Raw genomic sequence first — 17887 nt, forward strand, 5'->3', positions numbered from 1 at the left:
GTGTTTGACTCTCTGATCCACAGTTTGCGTCTTTCCTCTTAGGTCCTTTTGGAGGATGAGGAATAAAGGTTTTTTTTTTTCCTGAAATGTTAACTTTTTTTTTCCCTTCGTATTTTCTAGTTATTGAAAACATTGTTTGGGACAAATCTGGCTTCTCAGTACGATGGCTTGTCTTCAAACCCCAGCAAAGCTCAAGGCAAAGCTCAGCGCTTAGGTTCTTCCAGCTTGAGACCTGGTCTCTATCATTATTGCTTCATGGCACCCTACACACATTTTACACAGGCCCTTGCTGATGCGAGTCTAAGGAACATGGTTCAGGCTGAGCAGGAACATGATGCTTCAGGGTAACTTTCTTCCTTATAGCATAATGTTAACGTGAATTAGAATCTCTTTTTATTGTTTTTCATAAATGCAAATATCATAGGGGAGCTAAGTAACTTGAAATTACAGTATTGTGTATTATTTATTTATTGTAGACTTAAGCAGAGTAATTTGTCTTGGTAGTGAGATCCTGAATTCAACACTATTGATTATGACTAATACGTTTACCAAATCAAAGCTAAATCATTAAAATGGATATCACATTTTTTTTAGAAAGCATAATTGTATTAATTGCTTGTGTTCAAGCATGTATTGATATACAATTGCATTAATTTGCTAATTATAGCAAATAGTCAGTAGTCCTTAAAGGAAAGGCAGAAGAACGACTAAGCAAATACACCAGGAATTCTTTCTCTGCTAGATGTTTGTCCACAGAACCGCGTAATTTGATCAAAGTGTACTGTAGGTTTTCTCTGCTCTTTTGTTTTACTAAGATTCTTGAAGCAGTCAAGTAGATAACAAAAAGTTGGCATTGGTAAAACAATATGCAAGGAGAGTGTGTTTGTCTCTACAATTTTTTTAAAGTGTATGGGGTTTCTTTGCTTTTTTTATGACAGATGGTTTGATGTGCTGCAAAAGGTTTCTACACAGCTGAAAACCAGCATGACCAGTGCGGCAAAACATCGTGCTGATAAGGTACTTGTATCTACATGCTCCTGAAAGAGCCATACCTTAGATTCAAAACAGTTTTCCTTCTTTAAAAACATATTTGGTTTTGAGTTAGAGACCTGTTCAGATATTAGATTACTTTAAAATCTCTCTGTTACAGAATGCTATTCACAATCACATTCGTTTATTTGAACCCCTTGTCATAAAAGCATTGAAACAATATACTACAACAACATCGGTACAGCTGCAGAGACAAGTACTAGACTTGCTTGCTCAACTGGTTCAGTTACGGGTTAACTACTGTCTTCTGGATTCGGATCAGGTTAGTACCTCACCATTTTTGCAGATTTTAATACAGGGATCTAATCAGCGTGCTAATATGTGCGGCAAAAATACTTGCAGCAGCTAATTCATTGTACTATAGGTGAAAACAAAGACTTGAGAAAGGTGAGACTCAATCCTTTCCCCAACCACGAAGAGCTTCACATTTCTGTTTTTCTATTGTATATAGATTACTTTCTAAGCTCTGCAACTACTACCTAAGAACTGTTTGTCAGATTGACTTCAGGAATAAGATGATGTGGACAGTACGATAAGTGTTCTCCAGTAAAACTTCATTTAAAAGTAGCAATAGCCTGTTTCTATATTGAGAGTATGGACTTCAGTATGATAGTGACCATCATGGTTGACAAGCATTATTTGGTTTTAATGATGGGGGAAGCTACTGGCAAATACAGTAGTCTGTGTGGTTGTCCATATAAGCAATAAATTTGTAACATTAAATTGAAGTGGTTTATTTACTACAGTATTTTTGGATTTATTAACTAGTATGAGTTCCTTGTATGAACTTCCTTGTAAGTTCATACACAAACTTTTTCAATGCATGGATACTTGGGATTTTATCTTGGTTTAGAGCTAGTTTTTTCGTTGATTCTTAACTTCTTGACTGTGATGCCTTAAATAGCATGTGTTACGTGAGTGAGAAAGTTATATGTAGACTGTAGGTATAATGTGGCATAAGTTCACGCAAACTATAATAAGCTCAAACATTAACAAGATTCTCAGGATCTTCTGTAACTGTGAAGGGAACACATCATAACACATTAGAATGAACTATAAGTACAAATGATTTTGAGTACCTGTCTTCTCTTTTTCTCCTTCCAAGACACGCACTTTTATAATTCTGTCAAAATGATTTCAAATGGGAATTAATGTCTCTCTATCTGTTGTACACTTTATTCTCTTTTTAGGTGTTTATTGGATTTGTGCTAAAGCAGTTTGAATACATTGAAGTAGGACAGTTCAGGTATGAAATTAGCAAAGATCCTTTGAACAATGTGTGTTTACAGCCGTTGCATTCTGCAGCATGTTGCGATTAGTTTTGCTGGTTATTTCTGCCTTATGAGAAACGGAGAGTTATATTCTGGGCAACGTTCTTTCTTCTTTGGTAGCCCTTTCAGATTATTTAGGTGTTCTGTATGGCTGAAGAAGTAGGGAAGCAGCATGGAAAAAACATCTTAAGCTATGCTGTGCTGTTTCTCCACTTGGTATTGTAAAACCATTCCTTTGGGGGGCTCCCCAAAGCTGTGATTTCACCAATCAGTGCTCCATTACTAGGGATCAGTTGCTGAAGTGAGAGCTATTTCTTCCCATTGTGGATTCAGTGTGAATCAATTTGTATTCTGATCATAAGCAGTGCAGTGGAATTTTTGTTGTCAGCTATTTCTGTTTTTTTCTCACACTTGGGTTTATATGGAAAGCTAAGTGAGTTTTTTGCTCTGTTGGTCTCCTACAGAAATAGTCCAATGTATGTCATGTGCATTAGATACTATGTTATAATCATACCAACTGTCTAATTAAGAAAGCTTGAAAGAAATCCCTTGGGGAAAAAAAACTGTATGAAAGCAGAACAATATGTTCTTAAAGAAATCTTACTGTAAAAAGATTGATTTTTACTGGACAGAGTTGTGCAATTCAAACTTGACACTTCTGCTTTTCTGGTTTTCAGGGAGTCTGAAGCAATTATTCCTAATATCTTTTTTTTCCTGGTGTTGCTGTCTTATGAGCGGTATCATTCCAAACAGATAATCGGAATTCCTAAAATAATTCAGCTCTGCGATGGTATCATGGCCAGTGGGAGGAAAGCTGTTACACATGGTAATTAAAAATAAAAGGCACCAAGACTAATATTAAAATAGTTGAGCAATAAAAACAGTATTGAGTACTAAGCTATAGAAAATTGTAATCATACTGATTGTTCCAGAAGACGCAAGCTTTTACATTTTTAATACATGAAATAAGTCTCAGTTCCTTTGGGAAGTTTGTTGTACCCTACCAACAGTGCTGCCCCATCTTTTGCATCATCCTCTACTTTCAGCCTTTAAGTCATAGCATCTCTCTCATATTTCCCAGTGATTCTGCTGAGAAATACTTTAGAAATATATCTGTTTTAGCTCTCTGAGAATAGGCAAATGTGTCTATAATATAAATTTTCTACTAGAAGTAAATGATGGACATCATTATGCATGTTAAATTTTGGTGTGTTTTTTTTTTTTGTTTGGATTTTTTTATTTTTAGGGATTGGTAAAACCTCTAATGAACTAAAACAGAGTGTACTTCTAGTAGCTAAGCTGTTAGAAAAGACGCTGCTCTAGAGTGATTTATCACATACTTAACCAAACAAATCTGATTTCAGCAATACCAGCTCTGCAACCCATCGTTCATGATCTCTTTGTGCTAAGAGGAACAAATAAAGCCGATGCTGGAAAAGAGTTGGAAACACAAAAGGAAGTGGTAGTGTCAATGCTACTGAGACTTATTCAGTACCATCAGGTAAGAGCGGAGGACAAAGTGGTCCTGGTTACAGTCTATAAAAGACTTTCCTAAAAATGCTTCAGGCAACATTACTGATTTTCTAAGCAAAACTTGAACAGCTGGACTCTCTGTGTGATCTTTCCTTATAGAAAGTGTATGCAAACTATTTTGGGGATAGGGGAAAACTTCTGCACTACAAATCAGTATTTCAAGTCAAATAACTTGTCTGTGGGACTTTATAGTCCAACCTAGGTAACAAAGCACTGAAAAGCTCCAGTTAGGATCATGATCTTGGCTGTGTTGCAGGTAGAATAAACAGCAGGTTAGTAGAAGAGTTGTAGTAAGTGTTCAAGAAACTTAAAAGAACAGGACTAGAAGTGGAAGAGAGCACAGGATTAAAAGAAACATCCTGCATAGAGATGATTTAGGTATTGCTGTAAAATAGCAATATATTCAATAACATTTTGAAACATTAATTGTTTGAACAGGGTAATGAAACTGGTAGTTAGACAGTCATTAGCACTTACTTCGCCTCAGACCTCATGGGTCTGGAAAACATATTTCTGCCTTGTAGGGAGTACAAGAATGAGTTTCTTTTAAACAAAGTGAACTGTAGAAAAACATAAAAGTAATTTTAAGAGAAGTAACGTAATTAACATGGGGTCTTATTGCTTATCCAGGTGCTTAACAAACTTAATGTGCCTTTCCTTTCATCATATGAAAATGCAGTTGTAGTGTATGCTAATGTAAGCAATGTATTTTCTGAGAATACTTGGAAAAAAGGCAGTAAGTACATCTTGTCAAAATAATTTGTTAGAACTGTGTGTTCAGATTGGGGTAATTTTGTGTATCCATATTTTCTTTTGAATTTGTAGTTTTATAATCCTAAAATGACTAATATAACTATATGAAGTGACACTCTGTAGACACATGATGTGAAATAGTGAATAACGTTGTTACATAAGGTACTGCAATTGAGCAGATCCCCTTCTGACATTCTTAACCTGTTAAAGACCACCCATGCACTGCTCTTCCCACACTGTCCCATCTGTAGGTTTTATTCGGTGCTGTTCTGCTGGTCCAGTCCATATAAACCAACCCCTGGGCAGGTCTGTTGTTCTGGGCTGTTCTGCACTGGTGTCCCTATAATTTGAGAGGCTCACAGAGCTACACCTTTAGCTTGTTTCTGTTACTGCTGTAGCTGCCAGCCGTGGAGCTCCAGGGTTCAGTCATTCGGACAGACCTCTATTTGCTCCCTCATGACAAAGCTTTTTGGAAGGAAAGTGATCTGGTGATCTCTCTTTTTCTTTTCTTTTTTTCTTTCTCTTTCTCTCTTGAACTACTTGAATTTCTTTTACAAGTTCTCCATCTAACTGGTTTTCCAAACCAGATCCCTCAGTCCCACTTCCCAGTCCAGATATTAAAATTCCTGCTTGCTGTGTCTTTGGCCCATTTGTCCTTGGAAGTGGCATCTCTATAGCCCTCGAACCCATAACGCATTCAGCTACTAGAGGTGACCCTTGCTGTTGATGTGCTCCACTCTATGCTCTGCTATAGACTTTTATGTGAAAGTGACACATCTCAGGTGAATGAGCTCAAAAAAAAAGTCTGTTCTGTCTCCAAATTTAAGCTTTATTTGAGCTCGAGCAAAGGAAAAGTATACATGTGGGAAATTGCTCTCTTCCTTCCTCCCCTTTTTGTTGAGTATGCAATGAGGCATTTAGATTTACTATCCCTTTTCCAGTTGTTTGAATAGTCTTCTAAAAAATGCCATTTCAAAAAGACCAAGAAAACATTTTTTTCTGGTTTATAAAAGTAAATTGAAATTGTTTTTATTTTTTTTTTTTAAGTTCATACCCAAGAAGAAGCTTTTAAACTGAAAATGGGTTTTAAAAATATTGCACGTTTCTCATATGGATTTTCTTTTCTTTTTGCTTTTTAGTAGATGGATGAAAGTGTAAATATTGCAATTACAGTATTACTTAAACACTTCCTGTTAGTATGGATGTTTACTTGCATTCTTTTGGACTTTACCTCAGGTGCTAGAAATGTTCATCTTAGTATTGCAACAGTGTCATAAAGAAAATGAAGACAAATGGAAAAGATTGTCCCGGCAAATAGCAGACATCATTCTCCCGATGCTTGCAAAACAACAGGTTGTTATATACATTTTTTTAATCTATAAACATCTCAAATACATGTTATAACATATGTATCAATAATGGCTTTGGGTATTGTGATTTTTTTTGTTTTTTATATGAAGACAAGTTTTCTGCAAAGTGTGGTTGCCATGTCTGGAAAAACAGTTACTGTAGGGTAAACGAAGTATTTGAAGTGATGAAGGTCATAATGAATGCATAAACTATGTGCACGAGGATGTTTCCAGATGAAGCTCATTCTACTTCTCTTACATACATAATTACAGAAACACTTCAAGGATAAAAAGGTCAAATGAGTGGAATTGTGTTGTTAACGTTCTTTACTCCATGATGGCAGATCCCCACTCCCATGGGGAGATCTTATGGATGAGGAGAGTGGGCAGTTATTGCAGATCAGACAACAGTTTTTGAGCAAAGCTGAAATGCTGGCAAATCAAAATTGCTGCTTCTATTGTATGAACCCATACACGTGCTCAACTAGCAAAATATTTAAGCAATATAGAGTCATCCAGATTTCAAGTCCAGTCTTTTGCTTTTTGTGGTTGATTTTTTTTATAAATGATATAAAAAACTGATCAAGTAAGGTGTCCTGCCTCTGTTACTGCAGTGTAATACCATTGTAGCTGTTCACTTTTCTGATGATTAGAATTTTTTTACTCCTAGTTACTGCATACATTTATTCACAACCAGCATTCTCTCTATAAATATACCTGGTAGGATGCGCAGGGAGGAGAAAAGATTTAACTTTTATGACAAGTCAGTCTTCTGGTCTCATTCTCTGAATAGGGCATATTTCTCCTAATAAAATATATGTGATATGTATATTGAATTTCATATGATCTGGTTTTTTTTGTTGTTGTTGCTCATGTTCTCAAAACTCCTGTGTGGGAAACCCTGCAATGAAGCTTTAATTTACCTTTCATAGCTTTTGGTTGCTCTGAATTTTGCACTGTAGAGGACACCTTTATTACACACATGTAATATAGACATGTTTAAAGCATGAAATGGTAAGTTTGAGTTTCAGTTACCTTTAATGGACAATTACAAATGAGTTTTGTGTTTTTCTCTTACAGATGCATATAGACTCTCATGAGGCTCTGGGAGTATTGAACACTTTATTTGAAATTCTGGCTCCTTCATCCCTTCGCCCTGTGGACATGCTTTTAAGGAGTATGTTTGTTACTCCTAAAACAATGGTAAGCAGTTGTTTCCAGAGAATAGAGACTCTGAATGTCTTTTGTGCAAAACAAAAGAGCACGTGTTTCTCTTTCTAATTTACAATGTGGTGTTAAAGTACCTGCAGCAGATTTTGGGAAAGAATTGGTTAGAGCTAATATGATTTACCAACTGGGGACACTTTATACAGGTACACTCTGTTTATGGATTACTTACCTTCATTTTATATTTTGAGGGTCAGGACTGTAGAGAAACATACTGTTATAATCAATTCTAGAATGCAATTTAATAGGTAAATCACATTTTTCTTATGCAAATATTAGTAGTTTTTATAGTTGAAAGGTTGTTTAACAGTGAATATAAGCTTGACAGTTACCACAAGAATAGCAATGTAGAAGACCTGAACATAGAAGTTATTTCCTGCTTGCTCCATTCTCAAGAGGGTCTGTTTTCATACAACAGTTAATGAAAATGTTAATTTTTTTGGATGCTTTCCTATGCTGTGTTGTTTAACTACAAAAGTATTCAATCTTCTGCATTGTTGTGTTTGTATTAGGCATCGGTGAGCACTGTCCAGCTATGGATTTCTGGAATTTTAGCTATTCTTAGAGTTCTGATTTCACAGTCAACAGAAGACATTGTTCTATCTCGTATACAAGAGCTTTCCTTCTCACCGTATTTGATTTCATGTCATGCAATCAACAGACTGAGACGTGGAGAAAATAACGTATCTGCACCAGAGGATCGCACCGAGGCTAAACAGGCTAAATATCTGCCTGAAGAGACATTTTCTAGGTGTGTTGTTTTTTGAATTACATAGGGGAAAGATTAAGATATCTGAGAAGTCACAAGTAAGTGGATGTGAAGAACTGTGTTTGGATCGTAAGCTGATATGGGAGGAGCCTGTGGAGGAAGCAATAATGAAATGGAAAGTAGAGGGAAGAGATGAGCAGTGTGTAGTAGGGACTTTGGACTGTTCTTATACCTCTTCTTGAGCCAAGTGAAGGACCTAACAGAGCTGTTAAAATGGGTAAATCCTGAACTTATTAAAATCAGATCAAAAAAACTTAGCTGATTAACCCTTTCCTCCCTTTGTGGGGACTGAAAGATGAGTCATCCCCTCAGCAGAAACCCAGGTTCTATACTAGAATCTTGGCAAAAGATGGATTCAAATCTATTAAGTCAGTCCTACTTTTTATTACCTATTTTTCAAGAGCTGGCTTTGTCTCATTACTTTCCCATGCTGATGTTCTAAGAGAGTGAGATATTTCAGGCAAAAGTGTGGAGAGATGGCAATGGTATTATGTTGACATAATGCCTTAATGACAAATACTATGTTTTATTGTGATTGGAAGCATTTGAAATAGCTACTTGTTGAGGAAAATCAGAACTTTTTACTCAAGTATGGAACTTCAGATAGAAATAAAACGCTGTTTGTTATCATTCAGCTCACTGTGAGAGTAATGGGTAGAGGGAAAAGGGGCTTCTGGACTCCCTTAGTGTGACCCTGTGTCCAAAAATAGTGACTTGAGGAACAGTTATGGCCAGGAGCAAGGATGGCTTTCCCCAAATGTGCTTTTTTGGTGTTTCTTTTGATTCCCTTCTCACCACCTCAGCAGCTGGAGGTTTGATATGGAATGTGTGTGATAGAATGTGTGTAGATGAGGCTGTAAACAGCTGAATTACTGTGAATTGCTGAGTTGTCCCTTCTCAGCTGAGCTGTGTTTTTTGCTCGCTGCAAATCACTATAAAGACATGATAGCATTTTGAGTGTTTGCTGTGTGAGATGGGCTGGTGTTATGCATGCTCTCACAACTTCAGCTGATGAGCAGATAACCCAGATCCCATTAATATGTAATTATTGAAGTGCTTGCGATCATCTCTCTGTACCTATAGCAGCGTATTTGTTTTAGGTTAACCTGTTATGTAGCATTTAATTTAGCATCCTGTTCAGGATGAATGCACAAAGACTTAATGTTTTATTTTTTTAATTTACTGAGTTTTGTAGGCAACCCTAATCTTACTCTGAAAGATGTTGCATTGATAGTTGTTTCTGTTGATTGTATACATGGTTTTTAAGGTTCTTATTACAACTGGTTGGCATTCTGCTGGAAGATATTGTTACCAAACAACTGAAAGTGGACATGAATGAGCAGCAACATACTTTCTACTGCCAGGAGCTGGGCACACTGCTTATGTGCTTAATACATATCTTCAAATCAGGTAATACTTTAAATAATGCCTTGTGTTGTAGTGTGCAGTGCCAGGGTGGTGGTTCAGTTCTGAGACAATTGCTGAAGGTGTTGAACCACTGAGAAGGAATATGTAGGTGCTGAAGACATTCTGTCCCACTCAGTATAAAGAACATCCCAAACTTTGTGCTCATGCGTACGGGGCGTATTTTTCACGTTTCTTCTGCCTGTGTGGAACGAAATGTAACTAGTAACTTCTCACGTCTACTTTTAAACTGTCTAAAGTTTTCAAGTTAAAAAAAGCAAATAATTCTAAATTTGTGGCTGTATTCCTCTTTTATTTATTTTTTTTTTCCCATGAAGTCGGAGATTGGTAGGTATGTCCATGCTTAAAATACTGAGTTGCAGACCACTGGTTCATACTCACTACAAGGTAGGTTCCCACTCCTTGTAATAATTAATAAAAAACCACAAAAGAACTCCAAACAAATAGCCAAAACCAGAAAATTAGGAAAGGTGGTACTGTTCCAGCTAGCTGCTCTTGAGCTTCTGTCTTCAGGTTTGGGAATTCTGCAATAGGTGTCGTGCTGGTTTTGGCTTGGATAGGGTTAATTAGTGCTAGCTAGTACGGTGCTATGGTTTGGGTTTGTGTGGAAAAGTGTTGGTAGTTTCGGGATGTTTTAGGTACTGCTGAGCAGCACTTACACAGAGTCAAGGCCTTTTTGGCTCCTCAGACCACCCCATCAGTGAGTAGACTGGGGGTGCACAAAAATTTGGGAGGGGACACAGGACAGTTGACCCCAACAGACCAAAGGGATATTCCACACCATACCATGTCATGCTCAGTATATGAAGCTGGAGAAGGAGGAGGAACAGGGAAGACATTCAGAGTTTATGATGTTCATCTTCCTGAGTAACTATTGTGTGTGATGGAACCTGCATTTCCTGGAGATGGCTGAACGCCTGCCTGACCGTGGGAAGTAGTGAATGAATTCCTGGTTTTGCTTTCCTTGTGTGTGCAACTTTTGCTTTACTTATTAAACTTGCTTTATCTCAACCAACAAGTTTCCCTGCTTTTATTCTTCTGAGTCTCCCCCTCATCCAGCCGGGGGGGTGAGTGAGCAAGTGGCTGCGTGGTGCTTAGACACTGGTTGGATTTAAACCATGGCAGGTGTCCTCTGCTAGATATCCAGTTCTGGTACTACAGTAATTCCTTAATCTGTAGCTTGATTTCTTAGTCTTATCATCCTAATAGTGGCACTATCTTCCTATTCTTTCATTGTTTCTTTACTGTGACCGTCCTTCTTGTCTTCTGATTTTCACCCTGCAGCTGAAATCCAACCTTGGATTACAGTAATTGGCTACAATTTAAAAGGTCTTGGCTCAAGTCCCTAGTTCTTCATAGTCTTCATTACAGATATGGGACAAGGAACTCTCATTTGTAAAATGGGAGTTATGATACTGCACTACTTAGGAGATTCAAACAACAAAAAAAGTGCATACAGAGTACTGTTAGACATCTAACATGCTTCTGTGCTCCACTGTGTCCCAACAGCCTCTAATCTTTTGTTGTTTTTAAGCTCTTTGTACACGGTTCAGTTCTATAGTCCTTTCTTGAGGAGAAAAAAGATCAGTTTTGTTCCTGTCATTCCTAGCAGCTGCTTCTTGCAAACATAAGTATTGTAGGTGTATCACAGAATCACAGAATGTCAGGGATTAGAAGGGACCTCAAAAGCTCATCCAGTCCAGTCCTCCTGCCGGAGCAGGAACACCCAGATGAGGTTACACAGGAAGGTGTCCAGGCGGGTTTGAATGTCTGCAGAGTAGGAGACTCCACAATCCCCCTGGGCAGCCTGTTCCAGTGTCTGTCACCTTTACTGAGAAGAAGTTTCTTCTCAAATTTAAGTGGAACCTCTTGTGTTCCAGTTTGAACCCTTGTATTACCCCTCGTCCTATCATTGGTTGTCACCGACAAGAGCCTGGCTCCATCCTCCTGACACTCACCCTTTCTATATCTGTAAACATTAATGAGGTCACCCCTCAGTCTCCTCTTCTCCAAGCTAAAGAGCCTCAGCTCCCTCAACCTTTCCTCATAAGGGAGATGCTCCACTCCCTTCATCATCTTCGTAGACTTAAAATAAGTAAATAAAGTGTCGATGAAAGTGTTCTGGGTCTTCAGCTGGTTCTCTGTCAAAGCTCAAAGCTTCTGCATTGCCTTGGCTTAACTTTCAGTAGCTTCCCTCCTTCTAGTCTTCAGTGACGGTGCCAGATAGAAAAGTGAATGGGAAACCAGTTGAATTACGTTGTGAGAGTTTGTGCAGCTGTGGTGGATGATGTTTTGCCTTTTGACTTGTCGGAAGAGACCTTTGGTTTAAGAAATGGGAGTCCTCCAAACCCAGATTCTTGTCACAAACACTCCAGGATTGTGAGTGAGGAGGCACAAAATATGGTGAAAGTTGTTCAGATGCTTATGCTGTATTTTCATGTTGTAGCATTTTCTTTCAGGTTTAGGCTTAGGGTTAACTAAGTGCCTGGTTTTCTTTTGTACAGTTAGAACCTCGGCATTTTTTTCTCTTTAAGTTATATCTCCTAACTACAGGTGCAGCTCATAGCGACTTCTGCCTGGGAGCATAAACAAAGGCCTTCTGTCATTTTTATCCACTGTTCTGCTTGGATGTTTTGTCTTCTCACCCATTATAGTTTATTTTTTTCAAAATGTGAGCATTGTTGACTCCTGTGTATGCAACTATAGGAAGCTGCCACCAGATTAGAAACACACATTTTCAGCACTTCAAAGTTAGTAGAGATAAAAGGCATAGACAAAGTGAAAAGATTAGCGTGCAGTGGCCTTTGTGACTGTAGAAAGTCACTAGGTGGTGCAATAACTGCAAATGCAGGAATCTGGTAACAGGAATAGCACTGGTTTGCTGGTGAGTGGAACCTGAGTTTTGAGACTTGGTTATTTTTCCCATTCTTTGCTATTTACATTGTGTATTTATCAGTCCTGGTGGCAGCTTAAACTGGTCCACGTGGCTGCGGAATTTACAACTTATTCTTCTGTGTATCTGGCAATGCAAACAAGCAACACTACAGATCGCTCTTGTTATTCTGATTAGCTTTTGCTTTCTAACTGGTTCTGAAGAAACCCTTTTCCCCCTGATCTTCTCACAGAAACGTAAAAAGTCCTGTACCTTCAGACAACTTTAAGTTTGCCTGTTTACCTTGTTTTCCCTCCCTTTATTTTGGCATATGAATACAGAAATCAAGTCAGAAGCAAAATTTGTCTTTTGTGCTGAGTGTTGAGTATGCGGGGTAATAACTTTATTTTAAAAGGTTTACTTTATGCACTTCAGAAATTAGATAGAGAGATATAAGTTTAATTTCAAGTAAATGTATTTGGGAAGGCCTCATTTGAAGTAGGAGTCTTGTAAGCTATCTTAGCATGTAGAATAGTAGTTACAGCATGGTTCTTAATTAGAACTTCTGTGTTTTACTTTATAAACAAAACAAAAATACTGGTCTATAATTAACAATTTTAAATTTTGAAAAGGTTTTCATGTATTAGATATACTTTTTGATGCATGACAGAAAAAAATTGGGAAGATAGATGTCATTACGATTCCAGTCTGATCTAAAGCGTTACTTATTGAGTCTGGGAGCTGGTCCTTTCTGGTTTACACATTTTCCTTGGGCAAACTCCATGACTTGCCTTACATTTGTAAAACCACTTAGGATATACTGTTTTTCCAGAAATGGTAGTGGTTTATGAAATAAGATTTGTGTTCTCAGACTACCCTGAATAATTTTAAAACTTGAGAATCTAGACTAGAGCATACTTACTCTAACATGCTTTTAATGTTTACAGGGATGTTTAGGAGAATCACAGCTGCAGCCACCAGACTTTTTACAGGAGATGGATCTGATGGTAGTTTCTATACCCTTGAAAGTTTGAGTGACCTTGTTCAGTCCATGATTCCCACGCATCCTTCTTTAGTCCTCCTCTGGTGCCAAATCCTGCTTCTTGTCAACTATACCAACTACAACTGGTGGTCAGAAGTGCATCAAACCCCAAAGTAAGATTTGGTTTTGAACCCTAGTAGTAGTAATGTGTCTATATTTGCTAAAATTATGTTTAAAAAATAGTTAAGGTGCTATTTTTTGCAGTTTTCTTTTTTGATTTACCAGTGCCACCTCTATTTTCTTCTGAGTTGCGCATCACTTTCAACCTGACGCTAGACTGCTCAAGAACACTAGTTTAGCTTGAGAAGAAAATTCAATATTGGGTTGTGTTATCCTACCAGAGATGCTATAACCCATGTTTTTATTTTAAATAACCAGTTTATTTCTTCAGAAGTTCAGACTGTCCAATGAAGTTATAAATGTGGAGCAAAAAAGTGATACTACAATTGTTAGACTAAGAGCTGATGGGAAGCAAAGCTTCTACTTCAAAACTGTATAATGTTTGAATAAAGTTTCTGGGAAAGTAAATATTATGTAAGGACGTTGGTAGGATATTCCAAGCAATTTTGTTGTTAATGTTTCAGTAGCTATAGTAAAAAAATATAGTAAGAAAATAGTAACAAAATACAATGTCTTATTTGCAGGCGACACAGTCTTTCTACTACTAAATTGCTTAGCCCTCAGATATCTGGAGACAGTGATGAATTGGATTCAGAATCTAAACGTGGCATGTGCAACAGAGAGATAGTGAGAAGAGGAGCACTCATTCTTTTTTGTGACTATGTTGTAAGTTTTGAATTACTGAATTTTACATCTATAGTTTTAGTTTATTATGCTGACAGCCTTTTATTACTGATGTGCATTACCTGAATCTATCTGGTTCGCATGTGAAAAGTGAAGACTTGTGAAACTAGTGGTTTTGTTTTCAGGCGGTGCTTCTGTAAGCTTAGTTGTGACTTCATTTGGCATTTTGTTTTTGTTCTGAACTTAAAATTCTCTTGGCTTGTAAAGGATACCTAGTGAGTAATAGAATTATCTGCTGGGTGTCGCATCCCTTACTTGTGAGGTGCTGGGAGCACACTAAGTAGTGCTACACTTCCCAACATCAGTAGCAGCACAGTGTCTAGGAGAGAATAAATTTCTCTCTTCATACCTTTAAAAAATAGGTTTTACATTAACATTTAACTTCTCTTTTGTCTCCCTAATGAGAGCAGTTCCTGTGGCTAAGGCCTCTTGCTACCTCAATATTAGCATTTTAGTTCATTGGGAACTTCTGAAGTGAATCTTCCCACAATATCTAGTATTGCACTTTGGTGTGCATTGCAGAGCAGTTTTGGGGCAAGCAAACTGCATTCCTTTCAGGTTCAACTAAACCAAAAGCCATGTTTAAGAAGGGCTTCAAGTACTAATGGACATTCAGTCACCAGAGTCAGATTAGAGGTGTAGTCTAGAGTAAAACCCTCCAAAACCTGGGCATTGTCAGTCTCTCAGCATCACCTGGATAGTTATACAGATCTTCTAATGTTGCATTGTATTGCTTGTTGATACACATGTAGCTTCTGTAGGTTTAAAATTAATTATTGACAGACCTCTTTTACTTTCCAGAAATTATTTACCTTGTGTTTAAGGCCAGTAGTAATAAGGAATCTTTAAAAGAAGCCTAAATGAAAAAACACATTTTACAGGAAGACTGTGTGTGTATGTTTATTTAAAACAGCATTTCATTAAAAGTGGCATCTTTGAATTAAATTTATTTGTTTCTAACCTGGATTTTTAGTGTTTTGAAAAAATAATTTAATATTTGTTTAGAAATCTTCTAATTTGAAACAACATTAAAACCATTTGGAAAAATTGTCAGGTAAAAATAATGGTGGTGATACTAAGATATAGACACTTTATGCTGTTATTTTAAAATAGCTACCAGAATTATATATGAAAAACTTCATGTTATGTCAGGTAAAGCTTTTAGTATTTTAATGTCTAACATGGGCTTTACTGGAATCAGATTGAATTTTTTTTCCCCTTTAGTGTCAAAACTTACATGATTCAGAACACTTGACTTGGCTTATTGTGAATCATGTTCAAGACTTGATTAATCTGTCCCATGAGCCTCCAGTGCAAGACTTCATTAGTGCTGTTCACAGGAATTCAGCAGCCAGTGGTCTCTTCATCCAGGCCATCCAGTCGCGGTGTGAGAATCTCGCAGCTGTAAGTTTAGCTTTTTGATTTTTTTTTTTCAAAGAATAAAGTCACTTTTATTTCAGCATAAGTTTAACTGATAAGTATGCAAATTTTGACATTTCTGGGTCATTTATCAACTTCTAATTTTATTTTTAAAGCCTCTTTTTTAAAAATGCAAACAGTGAACCTTATAATAGATTAACAACTTCAGTATCAGATTTGTTCCAATCCATCAAATCTGTGAATTCAAGTAGAGTTGGTTAAGCTGCTTTTCTTCCTTCCTAGGTATTAACCTCACACAAAAATATCTGAAGGATAAATTAGAGCTGTAACTTTCATCTTTGATTTCAGTACCTTGGTAGCATAAATTACAGAACTACTAAGTACAGAGGCAGGAATAGGAATCAGTCCATCATTGTAGGCCCCCACAATATGAAAATGGTTTGCAAGCTCATGCCACTGATCTGCCCCACAAGTTGTAGCCTCTTGGTGAGGGAAATACTGCTTCAGAAACTCAGTGTATGACCTGTTGATTTATTTTAGTTTTTCAATTAAAAGGAGTGGGTGATGATTTGTAGGGATGTAAGGCTGTTCTGTATCCCTCTAAATCCTGGGAACTCACTAGGTGGGAAATGTCATTTCCTGGGCTTCCTCTAGAGCTAATGGGGGCAAAGCTCCTGCACCCTGAGCAGCCTGGTGATGTCTCTGGTCTCTTCCCATTGTCTCTGTGCAAATCTAGTGCAACTGCATTAGTGCTTTGGACACGCGAATAAAACACTTTAAAGTTAGGTGAGATAAATCTGGGCTTTAGTGTCTGAGAATCTGTAGAATGAATGAATGTAGAATGTGTTTGAATGGCAGATATAATCATTCTGTGAAATGTTTGATTATCAGAAAAGTCAGTAAAATGAAAATAGCTGATATTTACAGTTTACTCCAAACCAAGGTTGGTTGCATGATTCAAAGGAGTTCATCTTGATGTTTCTACCTTTTATGTTACTGGTGCTGAATTGGTGCTCATATTTAAAAGTAAAAAAAAATTAAAAAGCTTTGCATCCCTTTTAATGCTGAGTAGCCACCACTGTTTCTATGACTAAACATGTGCTCAAAAAATCCCTAATGCTTATCTGGGTTTTTGTACTGTCTCTTGTCCTGAGTGTGCTCACGTTCCTACTTTCTTCCAGCAAGAGTTCAAGCTTCTCACTGTTTTCAAATCTTTCTACCATTCTACCTATGTCCATCTAGCTTTTTTCCCTAGAAGTTTTGCTCCCTACTTTTTACTTCCTCTTTGTAAGTTTTTACAGTTAAACATCAAACAACTTAGCCTTCTTATTAATGAAATAACCCAGTAACTCAGACCTGCTTATATTCAGATTATTATATTGATCAGCTAGTTGTCTGCTATAGTTTTTCTAAATGCCTTTCCCTTTAGCATGAAGATCTAGATATTCCAATTGATTGCACTTTTTTTTGGTCTGCTTTTTTTTATTTCTAGCCCACAACTCTGAAGAAGACTCTACAGTGCTTAGAGGGAATACACCTCAGCCAGTCTGGGGCTGTCTTAACGTTATACGTTGATAAGCTGCTGTGTACTCCATTCCGTGTACTTGCGCGTATGGTCGACACGCTGGCTTGCCGGCGGGTAGAGATGCTTTTGGCTGCAACTTTACAGGTAAAGATAAATCTATTCATTTGTAAATAAGATTAGGTAGTGCTAGCAATATAATTAAAGGTAATGATTTAAAGAACATGAAAATATGATGTTTAAGTGATTTCATTGGAAGGGAAACTTTTTTTTTAATATATAGATATGTTAATGTTTATATTTCACTATTATATTCACTATATATTTCATTTCAAAGTACCTTTGGGTATTTTTCTAATTTTTGTCCTTTAAAATTCTTGTGACTCTTTTCTATAGAACAGCATTACTCAATTACCAGTTGAAGAACTGGATAGAATTCAAGAATATCTTCAAAACAGTGGATTAGCAACAAGGTAAATAATACCAATACGTGTTAGAATACCAAATTAAGTAATATTATAGTACTAATTGTGTTAACTGTGTTTTCTGATGTTTGGGCTTTTTCTTAAAGATAAGACGATGGGTCCTTTTTGGAGGTAAAAGCGCAGGAGTAAGGGTTCTCTTATGAGATGCAGGCGTATTCTGGCACAAGGGCAGTCATGTTTTAAGAGTTGAATTTGCAATATACTTAAGAACTAAAGCAAGCTAAGGGCTTGAAGGCATCAAATTCTCTCTGCCACATCCCACTCAGTATTTAACTCTGAGAGACAGCAGCCGCAAATTAACTCCTTGACAAAAACTACATTACTGAAAACAACTTTATTTTCCTCAAAACATTTGCAGGATTTTGTGAGTCCAGGCTGAGTGGGGTTGGTTTTTTTGTTGGTATG

General features: G+C 37.1%; 1 protein-coding gene across 2 annotated transcripts in view; it reads left to right on the forward strand.

The window, feature by feature from the left end:
- Positions 1–17887, forward strand: part of HTT (huntingtin) — an 82016-nt gene that overhangs the window by 39397 nt on the left and 24732 nt on the right. For both annotated transcript variants that reach the window (XM_021288535.2, XM_065060399.1), the window contains 15 exons: positions 121–344; positions 939–1017; positions 1151–1312; positions 2241–2296; positions 2999–3147; positions 3686–3822; positions 5844–5960; positions 7037–7159; positions 7696–7934; positions 9220–9362; positions 13197–13404; positions 13936–14077; positions 15320–15499; positions 16968–17144; positions 17394–17470. In XM_021288535.2, the coding sequence (XP_021144210.2) occupies positions 121–344; positions 939–1017; positions 1151–1312; positions 2241–2296; positions 2999–3147; positions 3686–3822; positions 5844–5960; positions 7037–7159; positions 7696–7934; positions 9220–9362; positions 13197–13404; positions 13936–14077; positions 15320–15499; positions 16968–17144; positions 17394–17470 (2213 nt within the window). The remainder of the gene's footprint in view (positions 1–120; positions 345–938; positions 1018–1150; positions 1313–2240; positions 2297–2998; positions 3148–3685; positions 3823–5843; positions 5961–7036; positions 7160–7695; positions 7935–9219; positions 9363–13196; positions 13405–13935; positions 14078–15319; positions 15500–16967; positions 17145–17393; positions 17471–17887) is intronic.

The sequence above is a fragment of the Columba livia genome, chromosome 4 (assembly GCF_036013475.1).
Source record: "Columba livia isolate bColLiv1 breed racing homer chromosome 4, bColLiv1.pat.W.v2, whole genome shotgun sequence".
Taxonomy (NCBI): domain Eukaryota; kingdom Metazoa; phylum Chordata; class Aves; order Columbiformes; family Columbidae; genus Columba; species Columba livia.